We start from the raw sequence: 25734 nt of genomic DNA, 5'->3' as shown, positions 1-25734 counted from the left end.
GCAAAATGCCTCCTTCTCAGTTTCTTGAATCTCAGCTTGACTGCCATTTAACTTTATAGCATTACATGAGAAAAATGTACACTTAAAGATTTCTTGTCATATTCTTTTTTTTAGGATTCATGAGATGTCAGGGCTCATAAATGTCTGTCTGGGATATTGTACATCTTCAATGTACATCTCGGCCATGTGTTGTTGTGTTACAGAGCACTTTTGTCTTGTTGCAGCTGGATTTAGGGAAGACGTGTTCACTAAAGACAAAGAATAAGTGTTTAAATTTGGCTTTGAAGGTTGAATTTAGACTTTTGTGGCGAAATCAATTTCTACACTTCCTCTGAACACTGGACAAATAGTTTTGACGTCCCTTTGGTCTAAACATAATGTTGTTTCAGAGGATTAAACATCTGCCAAGGACACGTTTCTAGCAGAGACTGCATTTTTGTAAATTCACATAATTGTATTCCATGAAAAAAAAATGCACATAACTGCAACCGTATCAGCCTTCAAACCCAGCTTGGTGAACTGGAGTATAAAGTGCTCACAATAATTAATATCTTTCTCATTATTCAGTTAAGCAACTGACACCTTCCATTACATTTTTCCATTGCCTGAAATACAACAGTCACATATTAAGACCCTTCAATAGAAGCAAACTTGTAAGACCTAAAACAAATTTCTCTTGATTACGTTTGTGACCGGGGACCTAACCAATGAGAAACAGCCATAGCTGCACGGTACGCATGCTCAGTGAGGAGTCAGAAACGTCCGTTTAGGTGCACGGCCTCCTCACATTATCCTCAGTGTACCACTTCTGTATCTTACTAACCACAGACTCTCATCAAACCTGTACAAACAATACAAAGAAACTGACTATTCCCAGATCATCATTTATATATCCACACGGTACATTTAAATGTAATACGTATGCCTTTGGATTTAGATTTGATGGTGGAAATCATTTTTTCAGTACACCTCTCTGCTACTTACTTTTCATCTTGTATCTGCATAACATGAACCCCATCATGGGCTAGTGTGGCAATCAAATTCAAAGTGCATAAATCAGTAGTATTAACTACTATCCCTCCTCCTTTACCATCAGCTACCACCATCATCCATAACACAGAAACATTCACATCCCTCCAAGTGTAAGGCAAATACACAAACTACAGCAACAGTATCTCAGTATTATCTCTTGGGCTAGTGCTTCTCAAAACAAGGAAGTGTGAAAATACTCAATAAGTACATTTTTAATGTACTCTAAGGGAGGCTTTTCTCTTTCTTTATTGTACGATGGCTAACAGAGCGCAGTTTACGGAGATGCCACAAGAGAGCTACAGTCCTTGTGTTTGTGATACACTGACAGGTTGCCTTTAGTCCTCTCTCTACCGATGACCAGAACAAACCTTAGATGGGTATAAAATGTTGGCAGTTACCTCATCAAACTGCTCCAAATGTCTACACCGCAGCTCATTTCTGACCCTGGAGCTCAACTGTCCAGTAAGGCGAAATTGGATTTATCACAGCCAGGATATATTCAACAATTTAACAGCTCTAGACTTTTCATTTAAAGGGCAGTCTCAAACTGGACCCTGTACAAAAGCAGCAAATCAAAGTACAAAACATGTGTTAGACACATGGAGAAGAAAAAAAGACAAAGTACCATGATCAAATAACATCTGATGTGGCCCTCACCATTTTTCCATGGCAGTTTAAGAAATGCATGTTAACTGGGGTGAGCTAAGACAACACTAAGGTGCTTAAATTTGTCTTTTAAATAAACAATGACGTCTTATTACATTTACAAAAGCTTATCCACAAATTCCAACTTTCGGTAGTACCAGCCAAGACACATGTGGGGGCACATTCAACTGACTCTCCAAATGTAAACATGAGGAATTAATCACAAGGAAGAAACACATCTTAACAATATTTACAGGTTAATGCTACACTACAAGTAGGCTATCTATAGATAAAGTGAGCGGGAGTGCATCAGTAGTGCACAGAGACTCTTTTTGGATAATTCATTGACTGAAATGTCAGATTTAAAGGAATATTTTGGCATTTTGGGACGTACGTTTATTCTTACAGAGAATTCGATGAAACGGTTGATACCACTCTCATATCTGTCCATTAAATATGAAGCTATAGCCAGTAGTCTGTTAGCTTAGCTTAGCTTAGCATAAAGACTGCAAACAGGGACTCGGCTAATTAATGAGCTTTAGAGGGGCTGATAAACAGAGTCAGGCTCACTGTTTCCCCCTGTTGCTGGTCTTTATGCTAAGATGAGCTAACTGGTTTAGCTCATTAAACCACAAACTGACATTTTTACACTTGTGATTGTTTACCTTCAACCAGACATGCTAGCAGTTTCCCCTTGTTTCCAGTCTTTGCGCTAAGCTACAGAAGCTAACCACCTGCTAGCTTTAGCTTCATATTTAATGTGCACTGTACGGAAGTGGTATCAATCAATCCTCTCATCTAACTTTCGGCAAGGGAGCAAATAGGTTTATTTCCCTAAATGTCAGATATTCCTTCAGGAAAACTTTTATTGACAAGGATTTGATTTAATATTCTTTAATTCTACTCCAGTAGGTTTATGACAAACAGTTGTCAAAAGTGTGCACAGAGCCACACATTTTTTGACCAGTATTACACACTGAATGTCTCTGATCAGCTTCTACAGAGCTCTGTTATAGTTTATAACAGTGACATAATCATAAGGAGCCCTTTTAGTGATGCGCTCTGTTGTGCCAAAAATAATCACTGTCAGTGCTCTTTGAGAGATTTAGGCATTGGAATATACTGTTTACCATTTCACAATATACATCATGATGACACGTGCACACTTAATGAGCTACATAAGCAGGTTTTTGCGATTATTATCCCTAAACTCTTGGTTACTAATTACATAGATCAGGTTTAGTTGGGAAATGAGCTGGAAGTTAACATTAACATTAGATTTTAAACCTACAAATACACTGTAGGGCTGAGTACATTAGGATTTACTAACAAGTCACAGAAAAGTGCCATATCGTCTCAAAGCCAGATCTACAGGAGAGGAGCGCTCTTGCTTAATGTAAGCAAAAGATACCAGTCGACAAGTTTCTCCATCTCCTGACTCGGGGAAGCTCAAGCGTTGATTAGCTTAACATAGATCTAAATATCCTCATCTCCCGTCTTTGCTTCACATCTCTTACACACACACACACACACACACACACACACAGTCACAAACACCACACACTGCATTGCACGACTGACTCTCCACACATCACAACTTCTCTTACGTCCTGACAAATTGACGCAACGTGCCACGAATTACACACTACCACGATTATAAAAATGAAGACAATTAGGATTACATTTTAAATATCACTAGAGTTAAATGTAAGGTGCAGGATCGATTATAAATGCTGTTTAACTTTGTCTAACTATAGCGGGTGAGCTAACAGGATTTGGTTATTGGCAATGCCATATACATGTACAGTATATGCTCAAAGACAAATCAGCATTTGGTTATTGCTGGGTCAGACCAGAACCACTCGCTACATCTTGGCAGAGAACGACCAAAAATAAAGCATTTTTTCTCATCATAGTGTGGTTCTCACTTGACTGATGACCTACGCAAGAGTGAAGATTTAGGAAACTCTTCCTCCCACTTTGTAAAAGATGCTACAATCAACGCATTGTGCAAGGCTCCGGAGAGATGTGTGTGGTAGTGGAAAAATCCCAAATGAAACCAGAACAGAGTTGTGAAATTCATGAGGAGAAGCGTGGTGACGAGATGTCCTACTGGACTTTGAGGTTATCTATTGTATTTAACAGAGTAAAAAATAACTATTTCTTATTGTGGTAGGTGTATGTGTGTTTTTTGTATGAGGCCTCCATGTAGCCTTCAGTCAGTTTCCCCCTCAGTGTAAAGATCACTGAGGTGCATCACTCTCCTGCTGCAGGAGTCCTCTTAAAAGCTCTAAGAAAAACAAACAAAAAGTAATAAAAGTGCTTTGATGCTACAGAGATTTGTTAGTTGTTGGAGTTCATCCTACCAGCAGAGAACAGGGGAGGCGGCGGGGGTAAATGAGGGGTGGGAGGCAGCCCGCCCATGGAGTGCAGCAAGGGGAGAGACAGCTGGGTTCCATGGAGGGGGTGGGGGCTAGAGGCAGCAGCGGGTGTGGTCACAGACGTGGCCGGAAGCGCCGCCCCCAACTGCACCTGACTGGAAGAGTCCACAGCGGGCGAGGCCAGGGGCTGGTCGAGGCCGAGGGGGTTGCTGCCGTCAGTGACCATGGGGTTGCTGACGCGGAAGCATTTCTCCCTGTGGGCCTTGAGCATGTTGGAGAAGCGGAAGCGTTGGCCGCACACCTCGCAGGGGTACGGCTTCTCCCCGGTGTGGGTGCGGCGGTGGCGCTTCATGTTGGGCCGGCTCGTGAAGCTCTTCCCACAGATCTCACAGATGTACGGCTTCTCTCCTGCGCAAAGAGGGACGCAAAGAGCTGAAAACACGCCAACGTTTTCAGTCCACTTTTTGCTAACCAGTTTGCCACATCAACTCAAAGGTACCCTATGGAGCTTTTGACCACTAGTTGCACTATGGAGCAATGCCTCTATGAGTTGGCCTCCATTTTATTTGTACTGTGATTGTGCAAGAAGATGTTCATGCATGCTGATGGTTTCACGCTATTCTAATGATCAACAGCTGGTGGCAATAATGTGCAAAGGATTGCAAGCTGGTGAACATGAACACATACAACGCAGGATTTGAAATATTCACATTATTAGGTTTGCATATATTTCATGAGGAAGGAGATGCATTCAGCATATGAGCAACTCTGCATGTACACACGACATGTGAATTTTATGTATAAAGCTTTTTTCCACTGGCCCCAAGTGGCCAAAATTTATGTTAATGCTTGTCTAAAACATGCTAATTTTCTGGGATTCAGTCCTCAGAAATAGGGCTAGAGGTGACTCACCAGTGTGTGTCTTCATGTGTTCGTCAAAGTACTGCTTCATGTTGAAGTCCTTTCCACACCACTGGCACATGAACTGCTTGTGTCCGATGTGGATGCTCATGTGGGAGCGCAGCTGGTATTTGTACTGGAAGCGCTCGCTGCAGTTCTGAAATGGCACACAGTGAACCTTTTTACACAAAGCCTTAACGATCATCAAAAGTCTCATAAATGGGAGTTTGAAAAAGAGCACTCGATGGGTTTATTTCATTCCATCTGAGGATAAATGAAACTGATCCATAAAAGTGAAAACTCACACGCCAATCTGTCTTGTGACAAATTTAATTCAAGTCTCAGCTATGAGACCTGTCTTTCTGTGAAACACATTGTGACAGATTTCAATGATAAAATCCAAAGTATTTATTGTGAAATATGAACTGCACTATGGGTATTACACATGTTGAGTTATGAAACTTCAAATATAAGAATAGGTACAATTTTACAACTTAACTTAAATTATTTGAAAACACATGAGTATTTTGGGAATTTTTGGCTTTTTCACATTACACATTCACACCTGAAAGCTGTCGGCCACTGAGCAGCTCCACTGGAGCAGCTGGGGGTTAAGGGATTTGCTTAAGGCCACCTCAGTGGTGGTAATGAGGGAGGGGCCAGAACTTCCCCCACCCAACCTGAGGATTGAGGGTGGCTGTGGCTCAGAAGGTAGAGCAGATCGATCCCCACCCTCCTCCTGTCCACATTTCAAAGTGTCCTTGGGCAAGACCCTGAACCCCTCATTGCTCCCCAGCCACTGAGGATGCAAAAGCCAGTGCATTCCTATTTCTGGTCCCAAGCCCGGATAAATGGGGAGGGTTGTCTCAGGAAGCACGTATGGCTTAAAAAGCTTATTCCAAATCAAATATGTGGATCATAAAAATCAGATTTCCGTGCCAGGTTGGGAAGTGTCTGGTTTGCTGGTGAGATTGAAACAGATTATCTAGTGTGAAGAAGAAGTTAGTTGAACAGATTGACACCCCGCTCAGCTACAGCCAGTAGCAGGAAACCTGAGCCAGGCCAGCTGTTTTCCCCTGATTCCCGTCTTTATGTTAAGCTAAGCTAACCCTTTCCTTGCTGTAGCTACATATTTACAGTACAGACACAAGAGTGGTATCAATCTTCTTATCTAACTCTCGGCAAGAAAGCAAATAAGCAAATTTCCCAAAATGCCCAACAATTCCTTTAAGCACTGATGGGCTGTTCATTTTAGTCATCATGTTTTCTTGGATCAGCACATCTGGATCCCTGCCTCATCTGGATTCCTTGACAACGAGTCTTGTACAAGCAAAGGACATAAAGAGACTCTTAAACTTAAAGCAAATCACATTCAAGACAGCAATAATTTAAGAAATTCCAGGTTTTAAAGTGGTGGATATCTCAGTTGGAGTAAAACTCTTCATGTGAGTGAATTGGAGAGAAGCAGCAGCAGTGAATGAAAGGAGCTCAGACCTCACACTTGAAGGGTTTCTCTCCTGAATGCTGCAGAGAGTGAACCTTCAGGGACATGCTGCGCTTGAACGACTTCCCGCACGTCTCACAGGTGAATGGCATGTCCTTCGTATGGGCTAGACACACACACACACACACACACACACACACACACACACACACACACACACACACACGGGATAAAACAAGTTAATGATATTCAATACTGAGCCACTCTTCATCAAACAGCAACAGGAAGACAAATAAGCAAACTGCTACCCTGAAATAGCACTTAAGGAACAACACTGAGACACTTTTTCATTGGCTAATTAAGACGCTAAATACAATGGATGTGTCTCATCTAGTAAATAAGCTAAGTTAAGTAAGTTTCCACATCGAACTCTCAAGTCACTCCTTGAGTGTGGAGGATAAATAGGACTGAGTGACATACGGCAATTTACACACACCCTTCTTTTATACTGCTAAAACACAGATGTGCACAGGGAGCGAGGTATGCCCGTCTGGGAAATAAGATGCTTATCTCCCAAAAAGTGGGAGAGGAAAGCAACACCCAAAACAAATCCTGCACAACAATCAGTGGGATGTAGAAAAGGAAGCCTAAAGTCACAAACGGGAACAAAGTGACCAACCAGGATGGCTGATCTCGCTGCCACTCACCGACCATGTGCTTCCTGACGTGAGCCATGGTGTAAAACTTCTTCTCACAGATCTCGCAGGAGAACTTCTTCTCGGCGTATCCATGGACGATCTTGTTATGTTCGTGTAGCGACCACAGCTTTTTGAAGGCCTTGCCACATGTAACACACTTAGACAAAAAAAAGCAAGAGGAAGCAAAATATAGTTATTACTGGAGCTATTTCGGGTATTGGATATTAGGAAGATCATTATCTGGAACAGTCTTTACAAATACAATCCAGGTGTGTGAGCTTACACAGATACTTGAATGTGCACTGTACCAAAAAAGCAATTAGAGTCAGTAGATTAAAGCAGCAAATGATCTTCAAAACCACAGCAGGAGTCCAGCTGCTCACTGCAGAGTGGCTGATGGTGGAAGTACTGAGACATATCAAAATGTATTATTACTGACTGCCAGCTGACTGAGTTACTGACTCTGATCAGTGTTAATATATTTGCATGATTGCAACTGTGCATTTCCTAATTGCCGACAAAATGATACCTTCAAAACTGAAACTACGACAGTAACAAAGGGCACAGGTTTATGTCTGACACGAGGATGACAAAATAAGGTCAGAGATAAAGAGAAGAAACCAAAATCATACGAAAGCTATTTGATATAGACTTTACTGCTGACAGTACAGTAGATGAAGCATTATCCTTCCTTTACCTTAACTTGCATTGATGTTTAATTCAAGTGTCAAGTCTAAGAAAATACTGCAACCACACCGTGTCACCTCTAAATCAAAGCATAAACTGAAAGATATTTCTCCTAAAATATGCAAATGAAGAGTGCAATAATTTGTTTCAGGCCAAAGGAGTGTCTGCAGAGCTTTGTGTCAAGTTGCGTCCAGCCTCAGTTAGCTCCGCCAAAGATGCTCTATAACAAGATTACCCATTACAAGCTGAGCCAATGGTATGAAATGGTATACACTTCCTGTCTCCTGAGTGGGCGCCTCCCCCAAGGCCCATTGGGCATTTTTAACACTAAAGCATTACTGACGGACTACTGCTCATCCATGTAAAAACAGTTTCTATATAAAAAGAGTTTTACTGAAGAGGGAAGAAAATCACCAAGCTAATAAGTTTGCTAACTGCCAAACTAGCTCATTTAGGCAGTTTGTTTGCCAAGGAGACAATTCACAAGTTTGTTCAGAAGACACGTAACTGTCGGCAAACCATTCCTCTTTTGTGAAGTGGTTAATACGGACAGAGAAGGGTTAAATAAAAGTGGATGTGCTGCACAGCCAATAAATCTCAAGTTTTCTTAATTTTAGACTCTGTGGCTCTCCGTTCCCTCAGCGGTCAGCGCTGTCAGTATGGCTCGTTATTGGTCACTGACGCAAATTTAGTTCACCAAAGCTGAACTCAAGCCGAATAAACTGCATGCATATTCTTGGAGCCAATCCATTGATTGCAGGTATTCCTTTGAAATCAACTGATTTAGCTGCGGTTGAATCATACCTGGATGCTCTTCTCACAGTCGGTCTGTTGGTGCAGCAGCAGCTCGCTCTCCAGCAGGAAGCGTTTCCCACAGTTATTGCAGATCTGCATGCGGTTGTGAGTGACGTTCATGTGTTTTTCCAGGTACCAACGGTTGTTGAAGACGCGAGGGCACTTCTTACATGGGAAATGCTGCTTTTCCTCCAGCCTCACCTTCTGGCCCAGGCCCTCTGTGTCCAGCGTCCTCTTCCCGCCCTGCCGCTGGTTGGCCAGCGTGGCCTCTGTGAGTGTCTGCCGCATGGAGGCAGTTGTACCCGCCATGGCAAAGGCTCTGGTGCCCCGACGAGGTCGATCCATCATGGCCGGCTGCTCCAAGCCTGGAATGTTTAGGGTGTTCTCCTCCTCTTCCTCGTCTTCCTCCTCATCGTCCTCCTCACTGCTGTGCCCCAGTACGTCCCCCCTCCTCAAGTCATCGTCATCCTCTTCTCCAACCGTGTCATCATTCTCCACCTCGTTCTCCTCATCGTCCTCTGAATCTCTGTCGTTGTCATGGCAGTGACCAAAGATGGTGGCCGTCTCGGAGGCAGTCGCTGATTTGCCCTCTGATCCCTTGGACACATTCAGGGTCTGGTTGTTGAGGTTGACTTCAACAATGATCTGGTCTCTGTTGAAGGAGGTGTGGCCATCAGCGGTTTTTGACTCATCTCCATTGCTCTCAACTTTGCACAGAGCAGCCACACCTGTGCTCCCCCCGCCCCCTGACCCGTCCTCTTTCTGGTAATACTGCTTCTGCTGGGAGGCCGCCTTGCCTGCCTCCTCCACTCTAACAGAGAACGGGCTGCTGCCTTCCCTCTTGTACACCCTCCCCAGCTCTGACTCCTGTTTGATCTCTGAGTACAGCTGGCTGGGGGGCATCGCTACAGCAGCTGGGTCACCACTACCGAGCCCTTCCTGATTGGCCATATCTGCGCAGGTGGTTCTCAGCGAGTGGCTGCTGATGAGGTCGCGACAGGAGGCTGCGATGTCGCTCATCTGAAGCAGGGTAGCGGCGTTGAGCACGTCGCGGACAGTGCGGCTGCTCACCAGCAGTTTGGAGGTGTAAATGAAGTTGAGGATTTGCTGCAGGCCCTGTGAGGTCAGGGCGTCCAGCGACAGGTCCACCCGCCGCAGCTGTTTGCTTTGGGCAAAAAGAGAGTGGAAGAAAGGGCTGTAGGCCGCCAGCACGCCCTTGTGGGCTGGAAAGGTGTTGTGCTGACGCACCAGAACGATGTCGACGTCACACAGGTCAGGCTGGAAGAGGCGCTGCTCGTTCAGCCTGTCCATCAAACAGGTGAAGTGCAGAGCCACATCCTCCACCAGAGAGAACTCAGCAGAGGGGAAGTCTGTGGTCTTCTCCACTATGAGCTGGAGGGAGAACGACAGAGAAAAGGTTAAGACAGAAAGGACTACATTACCACACAGTACCATGATCATTTAAGACCTGGATACAGAGCCAATTAGATCTCTACTGCAGCATACTGCTATAACAAGAAACACTTCTAGTTTTTACTAGATACCAAATTATTCAGTTTTCCTGGTATAACAACGTATCACTTCATCTTTTTATAACACAGCTGTCATGTTATTTCACAAAAAAACCCCCCAGCATATCTTGTCAAAAAAAACATCTCGTAACTTGACAAGGTGGTATGTTGTGATACCTTCCATATGGTGTCAAAATGAGACTCTGTAGCCTATAGAGCAATCCTGATGATAAGATGATAAGATGGAGACACGTGTCAGGGTATTTTTATGCATTACTGCCGTGGGTTGCTTTCATTTTGTTTGTGCGCCGTGTGTCATCATTAACTGTGTGTTTGGTATCAGTGATTGTCAGTGACCAGGATGTGACTCAGCGCAGTGTTAGCATACCGGACCACAGATGTTTAAGTATCTGACAAGAATGGACATCTCCTCTCCTCCAACCGCCACCTCCTGACAGCACGAGCAACACACACAACTACAGACACAGTAACTGACAACTGACTGATTAAATGTGCATTCAGCTCTGCGCCTCCCTCTCACCAGCATCGTCCCTCACCTTCTCTTTTGAGGGGATCAAATATGTGCAAGTCCTTACCCACAGAACTCAAAGGGATCACGAATATGATCGTTTACCGCTCAAGGTGAAACAGTGTTTGAAGAGCGATCAGACATGTAGCCATGACACCGTGTGTATAAAAGCAATGAAGTAAATAATAGATGACAAGTTGTCTTAACAAGTTCTACTTATGAGCCTCTTTATTAGCTTTCAACTACTACTTCACCTCCAGATGGAGCTCTGGAAATAAGATTATTTTTGTTTGAAATTGAACAATAGCTTATTTCCATCACATAACATTGCCATTATTCTGTGACTTTATGTAGGTGTTGTATTGTATTCCTAAGTGTGCTGCACAAAGTCACAGGCTGCATGCATGCTGCACGATGCGAGTCAGAGAAAATCAAAAGGTGTAACACTCAGCGCTCTGTGCAAGGTCCTCAACTTCCCAAGGTGGGTTTATTTTAGCACAGGAAGGGCAGGGTTTCGATCCAGACGGGATGTGAGTGGGGACAGAGCAGCAAACAGAGTAAGCACACTCGCACACACACGCATATGTGATGTGCAACCATGCACACACACACACAAACACAAACACAGTGTCTGGTCTCTGCAAGGGCCGACCAGTCGGAGCATTGGTATTCAGAGCCATCTCCCTCCCATTAGCCGGCTCTCTCAGCACACCCACTCACTACACTGTCCCTGAGGAATGGAGAATTATGCACAAGACAAAACACGTCGGGAGAAATAATTAGGGAAACCATGCTGAATAAATACTAAATAACCCTCCAAACAATTAATGGAATTTATCATTCAAGGCATCGCGTGAAGACACAATAGGACAAGTATTGATACGAGCCTTGTTTTGGCTGATTTGTTGCTGGAGATGATGTGGCTATGAGTTGTAAATTACATTTCTTCTTTTTCAGTATTTACAGCTGAGCATGCAGGAGGAGAGATAGGACAATACATAAGAAAGAAAAGGGAAAAAAGATTAAATTATTAAGTCATTTTGCAACAATAACCATTGTGGTATTTATGTGAAGTTCTGTCGTAAATGAGAAAAAATCACACTACATTGTTCTTTGCATTGAAAATAGTTCTTTGCCTTTCCCTTCTGCCCAATGTATTTTCTTTTTAAGATCAATGAAAATGACTTTTCATTGTTAAGGCTGGAAAATGGATTTGCATTTAGGCCTAACCTTGAAAATCTGGCCCGTTTGAAGAATTCAATTATGGAGTGTTAGATTTATTCATAGTTTTGAGCTGCTAAATTGGACTCCAAGCCAGAGAGGAGTGGAGATCATGTTATCTCTCTCTGTGTAGGGCTACAGACATCGCCCAAGGGCAAAACGCTGCAGCCTTAATCAGATCAAGTATAAGTTGCAGACTGGAAGTTATGCTCCTTAAGCGATAGTGATCAGCTTCTTCTTCTGGGATTCAAACAGGACAACACAGTTATAGATTCAATTCTATAGGATGAATATCAACAGTTTCATAACATCATTTGCTTTGGGTCAAAACAAATGAAACAACAATTTTAAAGGTTTGAAGTCAGGTGTATTTGAATGACACAGTACTTTAAGTTGTATATTTAGTTCATAATCTTTTAAACAAAACAACAAGCGATCACTTGATGCTTCTTTTTAATTGTTATCCATAAATCTTTTATGGATGTGAAAAATTGCCTAATTAATTTAAAATGCAAAATAATGATGTTCGTCATTTGCACCTGTAAAACAGGACCATGTGGCGTTTTTTTTTTTTTGTGAAGTTTTACCTCAATACTGAGTTTGGGATGGAGAGTTAGCTTACTAGCTTACTTAGCTATTGTTTATCTGGCAGATGTTAGCTAGCTGCCTATCAAACCAGTGAGGTTGCAGGCTAATAAAGCTAAACTAGATTAAAAACAGAATTTCACAGGGGGTAAATTATGCCTACTTACTATTCTTAAAGTGCTTCTTTACTTCACAAGTAATAAATTATCATACTAGCATCAGAAATTAGCTACTTTTTCTCTGATTGGCTGAAATTGTGGTGAATTGTAACACAAACGGCATCAAAATATATTTTTGTTTGCTTAATATAATTCATGCGCTTGCAAGAAATCTAAATGTTCAATCATGTGCTCAGAATTAATAACCTTATTATTAGCATCTTTCTCCAGCAAAAACATTAAAATGCGGATGCTCAAACAGCTAATCTGTACGCTGCTGAATAATGGAGGGGTTTCAGTCAATGAACGATTGCATTGTTTTCATCTAAACAGAGGATTTAAAACATTTTAATCCAATAGCTAATAGTTGCATTTAGCATGCAGCTACTGTGTCTGTAACAATATGCAGTGAAGACGAAGCCATCTTGTCATATTTCATCACATACTGTCGCCAAACAAATCGAATGAGTACTTCGCATTTAAAAAAATCTGCACCCAACTCCCTCCATCGTTCTCTGTCATTATCTCTCTGTCTCCCCCCCCACCCCTTTTCGCTCTGCCTCCCCTCTTTGCTTGGAAATGTCAGGGAGCGAGCTTGTTTGCTGTCATTAGAGGGAGCGCCACCTTTAACCAGCCTCTCAGTCAGATGTCTGCCAATACATTATTCATATCTAGCCTGACCCATGACAAACACGCAGCGGGGGGGATAACAGGCGCACCCAACAAGAGGCGTCATTTGAATGGGCTTCAATCAAAGCTCTGTACACCCTTTCCACTCTCATCTGCTACAAACAACATGTGAGGGGATCATCTTGCATGGTAGAAGCCTCAGAGGGTCCGTTTCACAAGGCGGCTCTCAAGGTTGATGTGTTTTAATCCATAACAATGTTACTGATTTCACTTGAACATGTTATAGAAAAGATTCTGCCTCTACATACATGAAAAACAGCATTTAACCAATAAAAACATCTTCACTGTGTACTGTGTTCACACTTTGGTGGCCTTATGAAAAGGTCAAAGATGTAATGTTGGAAGGTCAGAAACCAAAAGGTCCATTTAGTAGAAGTTTTGGGGCTTTTGATCATTTGACATGATCCTTATCAGCAGATGGAGTTTGCCCAGTTGTCATGGAACTCAAATTTCCATTTTTTATGAGCACTTCATGGACTGGGGAACAAACAGAGCACGAGGTCAGTAGCTTCTCTGGAGCTTTTGCTCATGTAACATGGTCTTCAACAGCAGATTTAATCACTGATCCATTGCTTTTTTAATTCTAATTGGTTAGATGAATGTGCTGTAATTAAACGTCAAATTAAGCGTCTGGAAGAGGTCACAGCTGACACAAAAACAAATCTAGCTGTCCACTGTTTCACTCGTCTAATGGGCTTTCACTCAAGTATGTGTCAGACACCAAATTTGTCCAACTTTGAAAGACTGATGCATTTTGGGAGGAAAATTAGGCATTTAAAGAACTTTTTCCTGATCAGCCTGGTGGCAATGCTTCAATTAGGATTCAAAGTTTGAAAGTTTTTAACTACTAATCCAGTTTTGAGGAAGCTCTGATGGATGATGCACAGGATTACAGCTTGGCCAAAGAGGAGCCCGCATTATTCATCTGAAAAAGACATTAACTAACTGTTGATTTAGTTACCTTCAGTGATGGCTCGACTCATTGGTCAACATGTGTTGTAATAAAAAAGTGGACGTTGAGAGTAACTGGTGAATCCTGCACTTGGCAGAGACCCAACGCCTGGACCTGAGCCAGAAGGAGCCGAGTCCGAGAGTGAAATCCCTCTTTCTAATTTGACTTTCACTGGTAAGAATGACCTTTCCCTTACACACCTTTGCACTGGACGGCCCATGCAGATTTACCACTCTATAAAGTCTGCATCTCCGTCTCAGCTATAGACTCTGGATGTGCTGTGACCTCCACAGAGCTGCCATTTTAAAAGGTCCCTTGTCTGTTCACTATAATGCAGTAGAGGCTCATCTGTAAAAATGGCCACCTGTCAGGGCAGCACATGTAAATCTGAGCAGCCTGACTAAAACTGAACAATGCCTGAGATGTTCATCATTTTCAGCATTTTCTCATCTGTAAAGTAAAGCTGTTATTTCCCTTATAAGGTAGCTCTGCTATGCTGTGCACTCACCACGTATGGCAGCAGATTTATGAGCAGGGAACTAAACCACCTCTACCTTGACTGTCTTGTTTGCTTGCCGACCAGCCAACAGACTGAGCCATTAGCGGGGACCAATGTCAGAGCACAGCACAGAGTCATGGACACATCAATAGTGCGAGGGAGGGCAGGTTGTATTCAGGCAGGAGGGAGTCCCAGGGGGAAACACTGCAGGGGTTACAGCTTTCTCTCTGTTTGCCTACAAACTGCTCAGACTGAACTCCTCTCACATCGCCTTCCTTAAACCGACAAGTTTGTCTTTATAGTTTATTACTGTATGTGTAGCATAAACATATATTTCTATGAGGAAAAACTGTGTGTCAATGTCACACAGTCCATTTACTTTGTCTGGAGCTTACAGACACATCTCATAACCTTCATCAGTGGAGGAGTTTGCTCAGTTGTCATGGAGATGGAGATTCCTCTCCATTCAACACCTGTTGGCACTCAACCAAAATTGTGATAACAAGTAAACCAACATCAGGACTACTGAGCACACTCTAATTAAGGCCACAAGATGTGACTGAAAGATCCAGAGAAACCAAGTCAGTGGACCTTATGATACAAATTAAATTCAGCTTGTTCCAAGGTCAAAAACGAACATTCAAACTCGTCTGTTGGTATTCCCCAATGAATTCACACTTAATTTTGTGTGATGATCAAATTAGAGATGATTATTTTCATTACTGATGAATGTTTGGCATTTCTGTTTGATAAATGACTTTAACTTTGGTGTGATTATAAAAAATTCTGCTGATTTATTTTCCGTCAATCAACACTAAATTCAATGGTAAGGCATGTTTTCAAACATTTGATGGTTACGCTTCTCAAATGTGAGGATTTACTTGTCTTACATTCCATACATTGACTGTATTTCTTTATTTTTTGGTCAATTTGAACAGCCGTAATTCAGGATTTGCAGTATTTTTTAATCACAAAACCATTACAATAATTTAATTAGAGTGCAGCTCTGCCTCCAAATGCACACTGCATTGCAAAGCAACACAATCTGACGTACAAATCTCACTCAAGCCACAAAATGCTCATTAAATGAATTTACAAATAAGTGCAACTTGCTACCAGCCAAATGTCAAACTGTCCATATGCGGGGTGAAGTCACTCCACTTGGAAATGCCCATCGGGAACAAAAAGAGATCAGCCAACCATCCACAGTCATGAAGACAGCAATCCCATGAGCTCATGCCTCTGCCCTCTTGTCACCCAGCCGGAAGGTGGGGGGTTCGGAGGCTCTGCCACTTCCACCCACGGAGCACTTCAACCTACAGTAAAGAGCACACTCAGCAGCCCTCCTCACAGCGAGGCCTCCTGCTGAGGGGCCCGGCGCAGGGCTCGACGTGACTGACACCCGGAGGAAGGAGAGTGGGCAGGGTGTCAGGCCTCATCTCACTCACTGGCATGGAGACGGTGGGAGAGCAGCACCCTCCCCTCCACGCACACACATACACACACAGATCCCTGAGTCATCATCAGTGCAGATGAGAGCAAAGCATGACAGGCCCAAATACAAACTCTCCACAAAGAAAAAAAACCCCTACCAGGTTCCAACGGCGAGTTTGCCCTCAGAGTAACGTCAGAGGGCTTTTACGTGGCGGGAAATGGATCAGGTCACGTGTAAACACAACCAAACTGAACAGGACAAGGGCATGTCATTTCTGGCGGAGTCCAATCAGACAGCCATTAAAAAGTCATCAGGGTAATGACTGACACTGTGTCCTCTGTGTGCTCACCAGACCTTCCCTGCTGCTGACGCCAAACGACAGATAGGTTTAGTCCCAGAGACGCTGAGCCAGAGAAGTGAATTCTGATTCTGTGGGTGAGAATCATGGCATGGCTTAATCCTCGGTTTGTTATCTGGTCTACTATACAGGCTGGGCAAGACTGGCATGGACAAAAAGCAGTCTGCCAAGTTGTTTCCCTGCTTTCAGTGTTTGTGTCTAGTCATGGATGAATTACTAAGCCTACTGGGTACAAGCCCAGGGGCCCAAGGTCTCATGGGGCCCCTAGGCCAAAGCCTCCTTTACTAGAGTGAATGTCAACATTATGTGTTGGGTAGGCAAGTCAAATCACTGCAAAGGGAAGTAAAACGACATAAAAGTGATGGGGAAAAAACAGAGGCAAAACAAAAACAAAGTAATACAAAATGACCTCAAAGACACCCAAAATAACCACAGAGAGATGACAGGCAATCACAAAGAGACACAAAACAACCACAAAGATACACAAGACAACTCCAAAGATATACAAAAACCATCACAAATAGATGAAAAAGGATCATAAAGAGACACAAAGCAACCACTGAGAGACACAAAACAACTGCAAAGAGATGCAGATTGACCACAAATGCACATGAAGCAACCACAATGACATGTAAAGCAACCACAGAGACACATACAACAAAGAGACACAAAACAGCCACAAAGAGACACAAAACAAACACACTCTTTCAGTCGGGGGGGCTTTTAAGTGACTGTGCCCACAGCCCCCTTGTCTCATAATCCGTCCATGCGTCTAGTGGAAGATTTCTCCTCTGTCTGCAGTCTATACTCCCTCCTCTCCTCTTCAAATCCAATCAGCACAGAGACCCAGCACTGACCTTGAGGTGGAAGAAGCATATACAGTAGCAGATGCACAAGCACATCCACCCACACGTCTGCAACCCTGAACACCTACGCATGCATACCTGCATCATAATCATGCATTTGTGCCCACGTCAGTAAACAGAAGACTGGCATACAAAAGACCAAAATTTGGCATATGGGATGACACTGCTGAAGCATGCAAAGACGTGAAAAAAAGGGGGAACTGAAGTCACATTATCCTGTTATCAAACATGATGCTCCTGCATAGATGAGCCAGAATGGTAATAGCACAAGTGACAAGGTCTCACTTTTAACAAGCCCCACGGTGATCATTACAGCCCTATGATAAAAAATGCTAATAAAAATCAATGTTCAATGACTAAAAGGGGGAGCCACAGTGGTGGGTGGCAGCATGCTCACTGCTGAGGTCACAGCCACATTAAAGTGGAGTTTAATGCTCACAGGGATGGCACTGTTTATCGGATAATAATGGTATTAAGGCTGATAGTTACACCTTGTGGTATTAGGTTATGAGATTACATAATCTAGTAAATCAATGGCGCATGTGAGGCAGATTGGTGGGAAATCAGGCCTAACAAATCATCAAAGAGCTGCATTATGAGAGACTTTGTGAAATCTAAACTTAAAATTAAACACATGAGGTATATACTATATATGTACTGTATATAGAAAGGGGCTCCACACTTCATATATGAAGATTGGTTTACTAGTCATAAGACGAACCGCTAAGCCTGTGAAAACAGACCCGAACATCAGTACTAAACAATTCAGCAAACCCATTTTATGTCTAATGGCATCGTTTTTAAAGGTCTTGCATTCTACGTCTGTGCATGCCTAAACGAGGGGCTGATCGTGCTTACGGTGAACAAACTACGGTCAACGTATGGTAAATAATGCCTATTCCTAAAACTGATATTTGGTAAAACCTGCAACAACACTGACATGTCGTCTTCTAAGTTGACATGGCACACCTGTTATCAATCAGTTCCTTGTTTATACATCGAGCAGACATGGAGCAACAATAGTATTCATTTAGAGTCATGTTTCTGGCTGCCTGATGAGTGTAAATCTAAGATTCACTCTCCTTTTAGCTCTATTTGGTTCTCCACCAACTCCTGAGGGAAATATCTGACTCTTTATGCTAAATTCTCTGCTATGTTCACCATCTAGTCACTAACTTTGTCAGCAGTTTGGTGGTTGGCAGATAGTGTACAGTCGGTTTTAAGAACTTATCTGCTGGACAGCGCCGACACTGCCATGCAATGCAGAATCGTCCAATATGGACATAACTCCTAAGATACTGGACTAAATGATCTCTACCGCATTGATTTTGGCCCTCATGTTTGAAATATGTCTTTCATAAGCCCATGGATTTTATCTAAGTGCAGTGTGTAATCACAGGAGTATCCCTTTAATTGAGGAAAAATAACCTCCTGATTAATCAATAATCAAAAAAATTGCATGGTATTGATGAATAATTGCCTGTGTAAAAGGAGAAAAAGTCAAAGAACTCTATATGGCTGAGCTCAACCAACTGAACTACCTCATCACATGAAAACTGAGAGAGATTTCAGGTAAAATGTACAGCAGGACAATTTCAGACAGCAAAAGGCAAATCCTAAATTACTCTAAAATGTGCTGCTGGCGATTCAGTTTTCTCTTTCCACTACTTTAGCTAATTATTTTATTCCCCTCAGCCTATTAAAACATTTAACTTTCTTAACCACTGCATTCACTGCTGGCTGCAATTAATAAAGACAATATTATCAGCATTAGTGCTGCTCTAATCCTAGACATCCAATCTCCCCTCCACACTGTAGGCTTTTCCCTGTCCTAATCTAGCCGCTCGGACTTGCCCCAGCCCTGCCCTGGTGGTGGTGGTGGTAGATTTAAATACATTTCCATCTATATGTTAATGCAACCACAGGTGACAAGCCAATCTACAACTGATACGTGCTTACCCGAGCATGAAATTGGGATGCACAAACAAAAATAAGGATGAGCAGCATCTTGGTGACGTACAGTACATTGAAATTTGACAGCATGAGCAGGATTGCCTCGGCTGCATGATTTGCAGTCCTTTTATTGGCTTGTCCTGTGAGCAAACTGGACAGTGGTCTGTCCTTTGGTAGAACTGGGGACGGTGAGCGTGTGTGTGGCCCAATCAGAAGTGATGCTGAAAGAAGACATCAACCGGCGGTAGTCTGGAGTTGAGATGACTCTGACGAGCGGTTGGATAATCAAAGGAGCTGGCTGGAGGCGGGTGTAGGGGGGTGGCAACGATGAGGTTAGAGCGTCCGCGCTGAGGCTCTGCCAGGAAGTTTGTGTCTGGGCCAATGAGCTGGGAGAGGAAGCGCTGAGTCAGGAAGCCTGGCCAAGAGAGAGGCCCGTGGTGCTGGCATCTCCTCCTCACACACTCGTTACAACGCTTCACACACCACTGCTCTGCTGGAGTCATAACACACTGTTCCCAGACCAGCGCCGTACACGCATGTGCACGACGCCGGGCGCACACACACTCACCTGCTGTGCATGCATTCATCAGTAAACACAGAGATGTGACGCCAAATACCTGTGGCACAGTAAAATGTGGAGCACAGAGATATGTCTGTTTGTAAAATGCAGACAAGAGCAAGTCAAGTCAGACAAAAATCAAGCCAGTGAAGGGGCTAAATCTTGTCTAAATATGTGACACGGAGTGAAAGATGAACCTTTGAAGTGATCTATTAGAGACAAAAGATCATTATGTAGTGAAGCAGCGAACAGGTGCAGACGTACCCGAGGGCCATTACACGGGATGAAACTGTGATATCTTTATTATCTCTTTCATAGCATGACACAGAGAGAAGAGGCTAACACGAGACTCTACAGAGCTCCTTATCAGAGGAATCTCTCTAGTGTGGCAACACTCTTTGTGTGCGTGGAGGCAGTTGATATGTTTGATGAGAAGGTCAGAGAGGACGGAGAGGAAAAAGAGGTAGAGGAGGAGCGTCGGCTTTCTATAGCCGCAACCAATCAATGGACGACAGAGAAATGGTGAATATGAGCTTAAAGGAATAGTGTGACATTTTGGGGAGTAGGTCTATTTGCTTTGTGGTGGAGAGTTAGAAATGAATTTTGAGACCACTCTCATTACTGTACAATAAACACGAGGCTAAAGCCAGCGTCAGGTAGCTTAGCTTAGCACAAAGACTGGGAGGAAACAGCTAGCTTGGTTCTGTCCAGCGGTAACAGAATGCAAATACCAGCATGTCAATTCGCCGTTTTACGATAGGTTTTTACAACATGACAATTTCTTGGCTGGGAGCAGTAACTTCCTGAAGTCTCTGCTTGTTGCCGGGCAACTTCACGCAGCCAGGAAACTGTCCGACATGTAACCAGTAAAACAGCAAATTGTTGTTTTTACACTCAGTTTTTGTATGGATCAAATAAATTAGCCTTTACTAGTGAGCTTTAGAGATGTCAGTAGGCAGATTATGCGACTTTTCAATTGGGCCAGGCTAGCTGTTTCCAGTCGTTCTGCTAAGCTAAGCTAGGCTAACCAGCTGCTAGCTGTAGCTCATATTTAACGTACAGTTATAAGAGTGGTATCAATGCTTCAGTGCAACTTTCAGGAAGACATCGAATGAGTATCTTGCCCAAAATGGCGAACTATTCCTTTAAAAGGTAAAAGGATTAAAATTGAATAAATAAATTACTAGCTTGAGACGAAATATTTTTTGACACTGTGGCAGATGAGTAGTTTCAAACTAGTTTCAAACTGATTTGGAAGTCATTCCTATATAAAACCAAAACATTAATCTGTGTGTCTGACGAAATGTGTAACAAATATTTGGTGACTAGCAGATCAAGGATCCCTCCTTTCCTGCTTGGCAAATCTCTGAAAACAGCATGAAAACTCATTTTGATCTGCTTTAAAGCTCCTCCTAAGTCTCTCTCTTTGGCCTGAATTCAGTTAAAAGCTATCAGCACACTTTAGATGGAGCCCTTTTTCAAAAACTCTCTAAATATCTTTAAATGCCTGACAATGAATGGCTTATACAAATCCTCAAATGAAGCTCTACAAAGGTAAAAAGGTGTTTGGCCTCTCTGATAACGAAGTTATTTCTAGCAAAAAAAAAGAAAAGAAAAAAAGGCACTGGGGTTAAATTAGAGTAACTGTTTCCTCCAGATGAAAAGGTACAAAAGCTGGCTGGCACTGCTGATGTATCGAACGAGTGAAAACAACCATATTTACCTCAAAGAAACCTGTGCCATTTTAACATCAAGAACAAAAGAAACCTTACATAAGCCCAGTGAGTCTGACCTTGCTCTCTGCAGCCTTGTCCACTGCTCTTAATCTCAGGGGCATAAATTAGCAGCACCTACAGTACCGACTAAGTTTCCAAGGAGAGCGGCCTCCTACCAGGGGCCACAGATATCTGCTGGAGTTCGTTGCCAGGGCTCGGGAATGGCTGCACTTGTCACAAGGACTAAAGACAGTTTCCTCGCTCAGCACCCAGAGACAGTGAAGCCTCAAAGTCAAGGGTGGGCAGGAATGCCCTGAATAGGCAGTTACGTAAAACTCACAGCACCCTGCGAGGACAGAGAAGGAGCTACTCAGGACCTGACAAAGCTCGCTGAAATTAAACAGTATCAGACGGCTCAAAGTGGACAATATAATCATCTGAAGTGTGTGTGGAACTGAGGCAGATTCACATTTTCACAAATCCACCAAATTAAGAGAAAAATAAAAACAATCTTTTCATTCAAATGAGGACTTGAGACAATGGGCCTCTTTGGGCATAGACATGTAAAAGGCCCCCACCCCTCCTACATATGAGCAAGACCAACAGATGAAAGAGATACAAAACAACTACAAACAGCCCGACCAACATATCTGCATGATTGTTTGTAGTCGTTTGGTGTCTCTTTGTCGTCGTTTTGCATCTCTTTGTAGTCATTTTGTGTTGAGTCATACTTGTTTTTGCATCTCTTCATAGTTGTTTAATGTGTCTTTGTAGTCAGTTTGTGTCTCTTTGAAGTTGTTTTACATCGACTGTTACTTGTGTTGAGGCTCTTCGTGGTCATTTTGTAGCTCTTTGTAGCTGTTTTAATCTCTTTGTAGTTGTTTTGCATCTCTTTATAGTTAGTTTTCATCTATTATTACTCGTCTTGTGGCTACTTGTAGTCATTTTATGTCTTCGTAGTTGTTTTATTGACTTTGCAAGAAGAAAAGTCAACTGTATGAAATGTCACTTCATACCAATTCCCTGGTTCAAGGGCCCCCTGACCCCTTGGGCCTGTGCCCGGTAGGCCTGCTCAATAATCCACCCATGAATAAGAGAGTTTAGGTGAGGCTATTGATAAAAAAAACAAAATTAGAGGGGACTAATCCGCTTTTGATGTCAACAAAGTAATTGCAGAAATTATCTGGGGCATGTTTACCAAAACAGACCAAAGATACAGTATCTGATCACCGGTGCACTGCATTCACCAAGCACACTTTGCACTTTGTTTATCGCAGCCTACTCTCATGCGCACACACATGCACAAAAAAAGCAAATAGAAAAAAGGGAGGAAAAACATAGCAATACCAAAAACCTCTCCCTCCCTCTTTGCTCCCACCAGAAGCCACCCAGCGAGCACCAGGGCTAACCCTGCTGACCTGACCCAGATATTAACCCAAGCCTCCAGATGTGAACGCGTGCTGGGATTACTCCACCACTGCATCAGGCTCCACATGCTTTCCTAATGAGGCATCCTAAAATGACCCTGGAGACAGAGCGGACTGTCTGCCTCACTATCCGCCTCTATTCCCATAACTCTATCAGCCTGTCTGTGCAGAATCATCTTCATATCTGCTCATGTGAGGGGAATAAAAACATCATGGTCTCTGGCTGAAAATGCAAGTTTATCATGTTCACAGTGAGATATCAGTCAAGTAACTGACCTCCTGCAGCAGACAAAACACATATTATCCAATGAGCTTGCACTGTTAAGCCTTTTCTGCTTTGACTATAACACACTGGAGTTAAATCTGCATCTAATTGTATAGGACGTTCATGCAAAGCTGCTTAATGAACCATTTTACAGACATCACCTGCAGCAAAGTGAAGTTATCCAGACATGAAGAGTGACATCCACTCCTCTATCAGACGCACTGAGGAGACTCTGATGTGTGCATGAATGTCAAAGCCTAACAAACTTGTCCTGCACTGGCTGCTGGAGAAAAGAGGAGGGTGGGGGAGTGGGGGTGCACTTTAGTTTCACTCATCCTGTCTACATTTGCACCAGTCCCGACCTGAGCCCTTTGCAGAAGCGCCCTGATATGAAGGAATTTAACTCCTTCTCTGCATCAATGTAGCTATTGTAGCCATTGCATTCTTTCAGCAGCTTCAATTTCCAACTTGTGCAATGTCGGCAAGTTACAAACTTCACCGCAAAGGATACAAAGCACAAAACCCGCGTATGACAGCCAGTGGTCCCGACACACAATGAGGCAGAAGTGCGTTAAGTTTGATCGGCCTGCTAAGTAGCTCAAATTTGCAAGAGATCAAACAGGGACAAAAAAAAAAAATAAAAAAAATAAACAAAAATGCAGCGCTCCTCTGTAGCCTACCATTTTGATCCAGCGTTTCGAGGCTCGAAGGAGTCCCAGAATAACTCCTTTCGCACCAGTTTTCCCTCCGCCATGAAAATGACCGTTGAATTGTCACATTTCTTCAGTTTTTGCCTTATCCCTCAATCTTTTTTTCCCCCCGTGCTGCTGTAGCATTCAGACAGACAAAAATGCAGAGGCTGCTTTTGCAGAAGGAATTGGTGATTGGAGCTCGGGGATCATATGGGCTTTTTGTCAGACGTTTTTAAAGGGACACGGTACTGTTTAACGCGGAGTTGCGAGACAGGCGCATTTCTTTGTACTGGACTTGGATTTTTATTTATTTATTTATTTATTTGGCGTGCGCAGGAGGACTGGGAAGGACATTGAGCCATATGGCGCAAACCTGGGTGCGCTTCCTCTCACTGTGCGCTCCTGCAACCGTGTGACGTCACTCTGGCAGACAGATGCGGAGGTCAGGGAGTTCGTTCATTTCCCATGGCGCAGAAGTCATTGTAGTTTCATTTACGCAATGTATATGGTCCATGCAAGAACCACATGTCAGCCCATCATAACTTCTTGGTGTCAAAATTCTTCACACTGAGGGATGGATGAGGTTGCTTGTGCACGCAGCCATAAAGGAGAGAACAATGGCCAATGGAAACTGAAGTTTTTATCAGACACTTCAATAAAAAAACTACTAACCTCCTCTTACCAGGGCCGCAATAACCTGCTATGGGGCCCTTGGACTAAAATTAAACATGGGCCCCTATCAACCCACACCGGTTTTCCATTCTGTGTGCATGAGTAGATAATTATTTCTAGTTTTTTTGGGTGATTTGATTAACCACATATTTCAGGAATATGCCAAACTGAAATAATAAAGGTGTTAAAACTAGGTATTAACTCATGGCCCCTCCACATTACGTAATATGCAGGTGGTGCCCCTGTAATTTCAGAGTGCGTTTTAATGGTGCAAACAGTATTACAAAACAAATTAGGGCTGAAACTAATGTTTTAGTTCATTATTGATTCATTTGATGTGATATAAGACAGAAAAAATCACCCAATTATCACACTGGAAAAGCTGGAACTAGCAAATGTTCATTTACTGACATTTCAGCTCTAACTGTCACACAAAACCTGGAGCCTCCTGAGGGTCTAGGACCCAGGGAAGTTGCCCACTTTGCCTGGTTGGCTCATTCAGCTTGTCTTGAACCCCCCTGAAGGATCCCCAGACCTGGCTGCCATTGCTCACTCCTGAGCAGACTGTATGGAGCAGAAGTCAATATGCTCATAACAAGGTTTGAAAAAAAAAAAAAAAAAAGATCACAAGCCGGAGTGGGTCCCATTCATCATTTCATGCCCAGGACTCAGCCGAGCCCCACAACATCAGTGTGGACACAGTCGCTCGAGAGGCTGCCAAGTCAAGACCCAGACTGACACGAGTCTCGAGATATATTTAGCATTTAGTGGTTTTTAATTTAAGATACAGTCTCTGAAAGTGTAAACGGGCCTGATGTAGTTTGGAGTAGCAGCTAAAAAAAAGCGTTCAATATTTCATATCTTGTGCTGTTAAACTTTTCAGACAAAGAGAAACTGAAGAGGAGAGATTCAGTGAAAACTGAACCATCTATTTCCCCCCGAAGTGACAGCAGGCTAATGATTTTTCCATGTGAAACCTCAGGCATCGAACTCACAGCCTCCACAGTCTGAAAGGAGCCTGAGAAAAATAAAAAAATAAATAAAATCCCATTTTCAAGTCATATA

The 25734-nt window shown here is 43.0% G+C and overlaps 1 protein-coding gene across 1 annotated transcript; it reads right to left on the bottom strand.

The window, feature by feature from the left end:
* Positions 1 to 1138: 1138 nt before the first annotated feature.
* zbtb47b (zinc finger and BTB domain containing 47b) lies at positions 1139 to 24159 on the bottom strand. Its single transcript, XM_070986021.1, has 6 exons — positions 23986 to 24159; positions 8592 to 9974; positions 7110 to 7257; positions 6453 to 6568; positions 4971 to 5115; positions 1139 to 4466 (listed from the first exon to the last, which is right to left on the bottom strand). Exons 1-6 carry the CDS (start codon positions 23986 to 23988, stop codon positions 4021 to 4023), a joined length of 2241 nt encoding a protein of 746 aa, XP_070842122.1. The 5' UTR covers positions 23989 to 24159; the 3' UTR covers positions 1139 to 4020.
* Between the last annotated feature and the right edge of the window lie 1575 nt (positions 24160 to 25734).

Source organism: Chaetodon trifascialis, chromosome 18, assembly GCF_039877785.1.
Source record: "Chaetodon trifascialis isolate fChaTrf1 chromosome 18, fChaTrf1.hap1, whole genome shotgun sequence".
Lineage (NCBI taxonomy): Eukaryota > Metazoa > Chordata > Actinopteri > Chaetodontiformes > Chaetodontidae > Chaetodon > Chaetodon trifascialis.
Note: the sequence above shows the minus strand (reverse complement) of the source record. Positions and strands in the feature narration are given on the sequence as shown.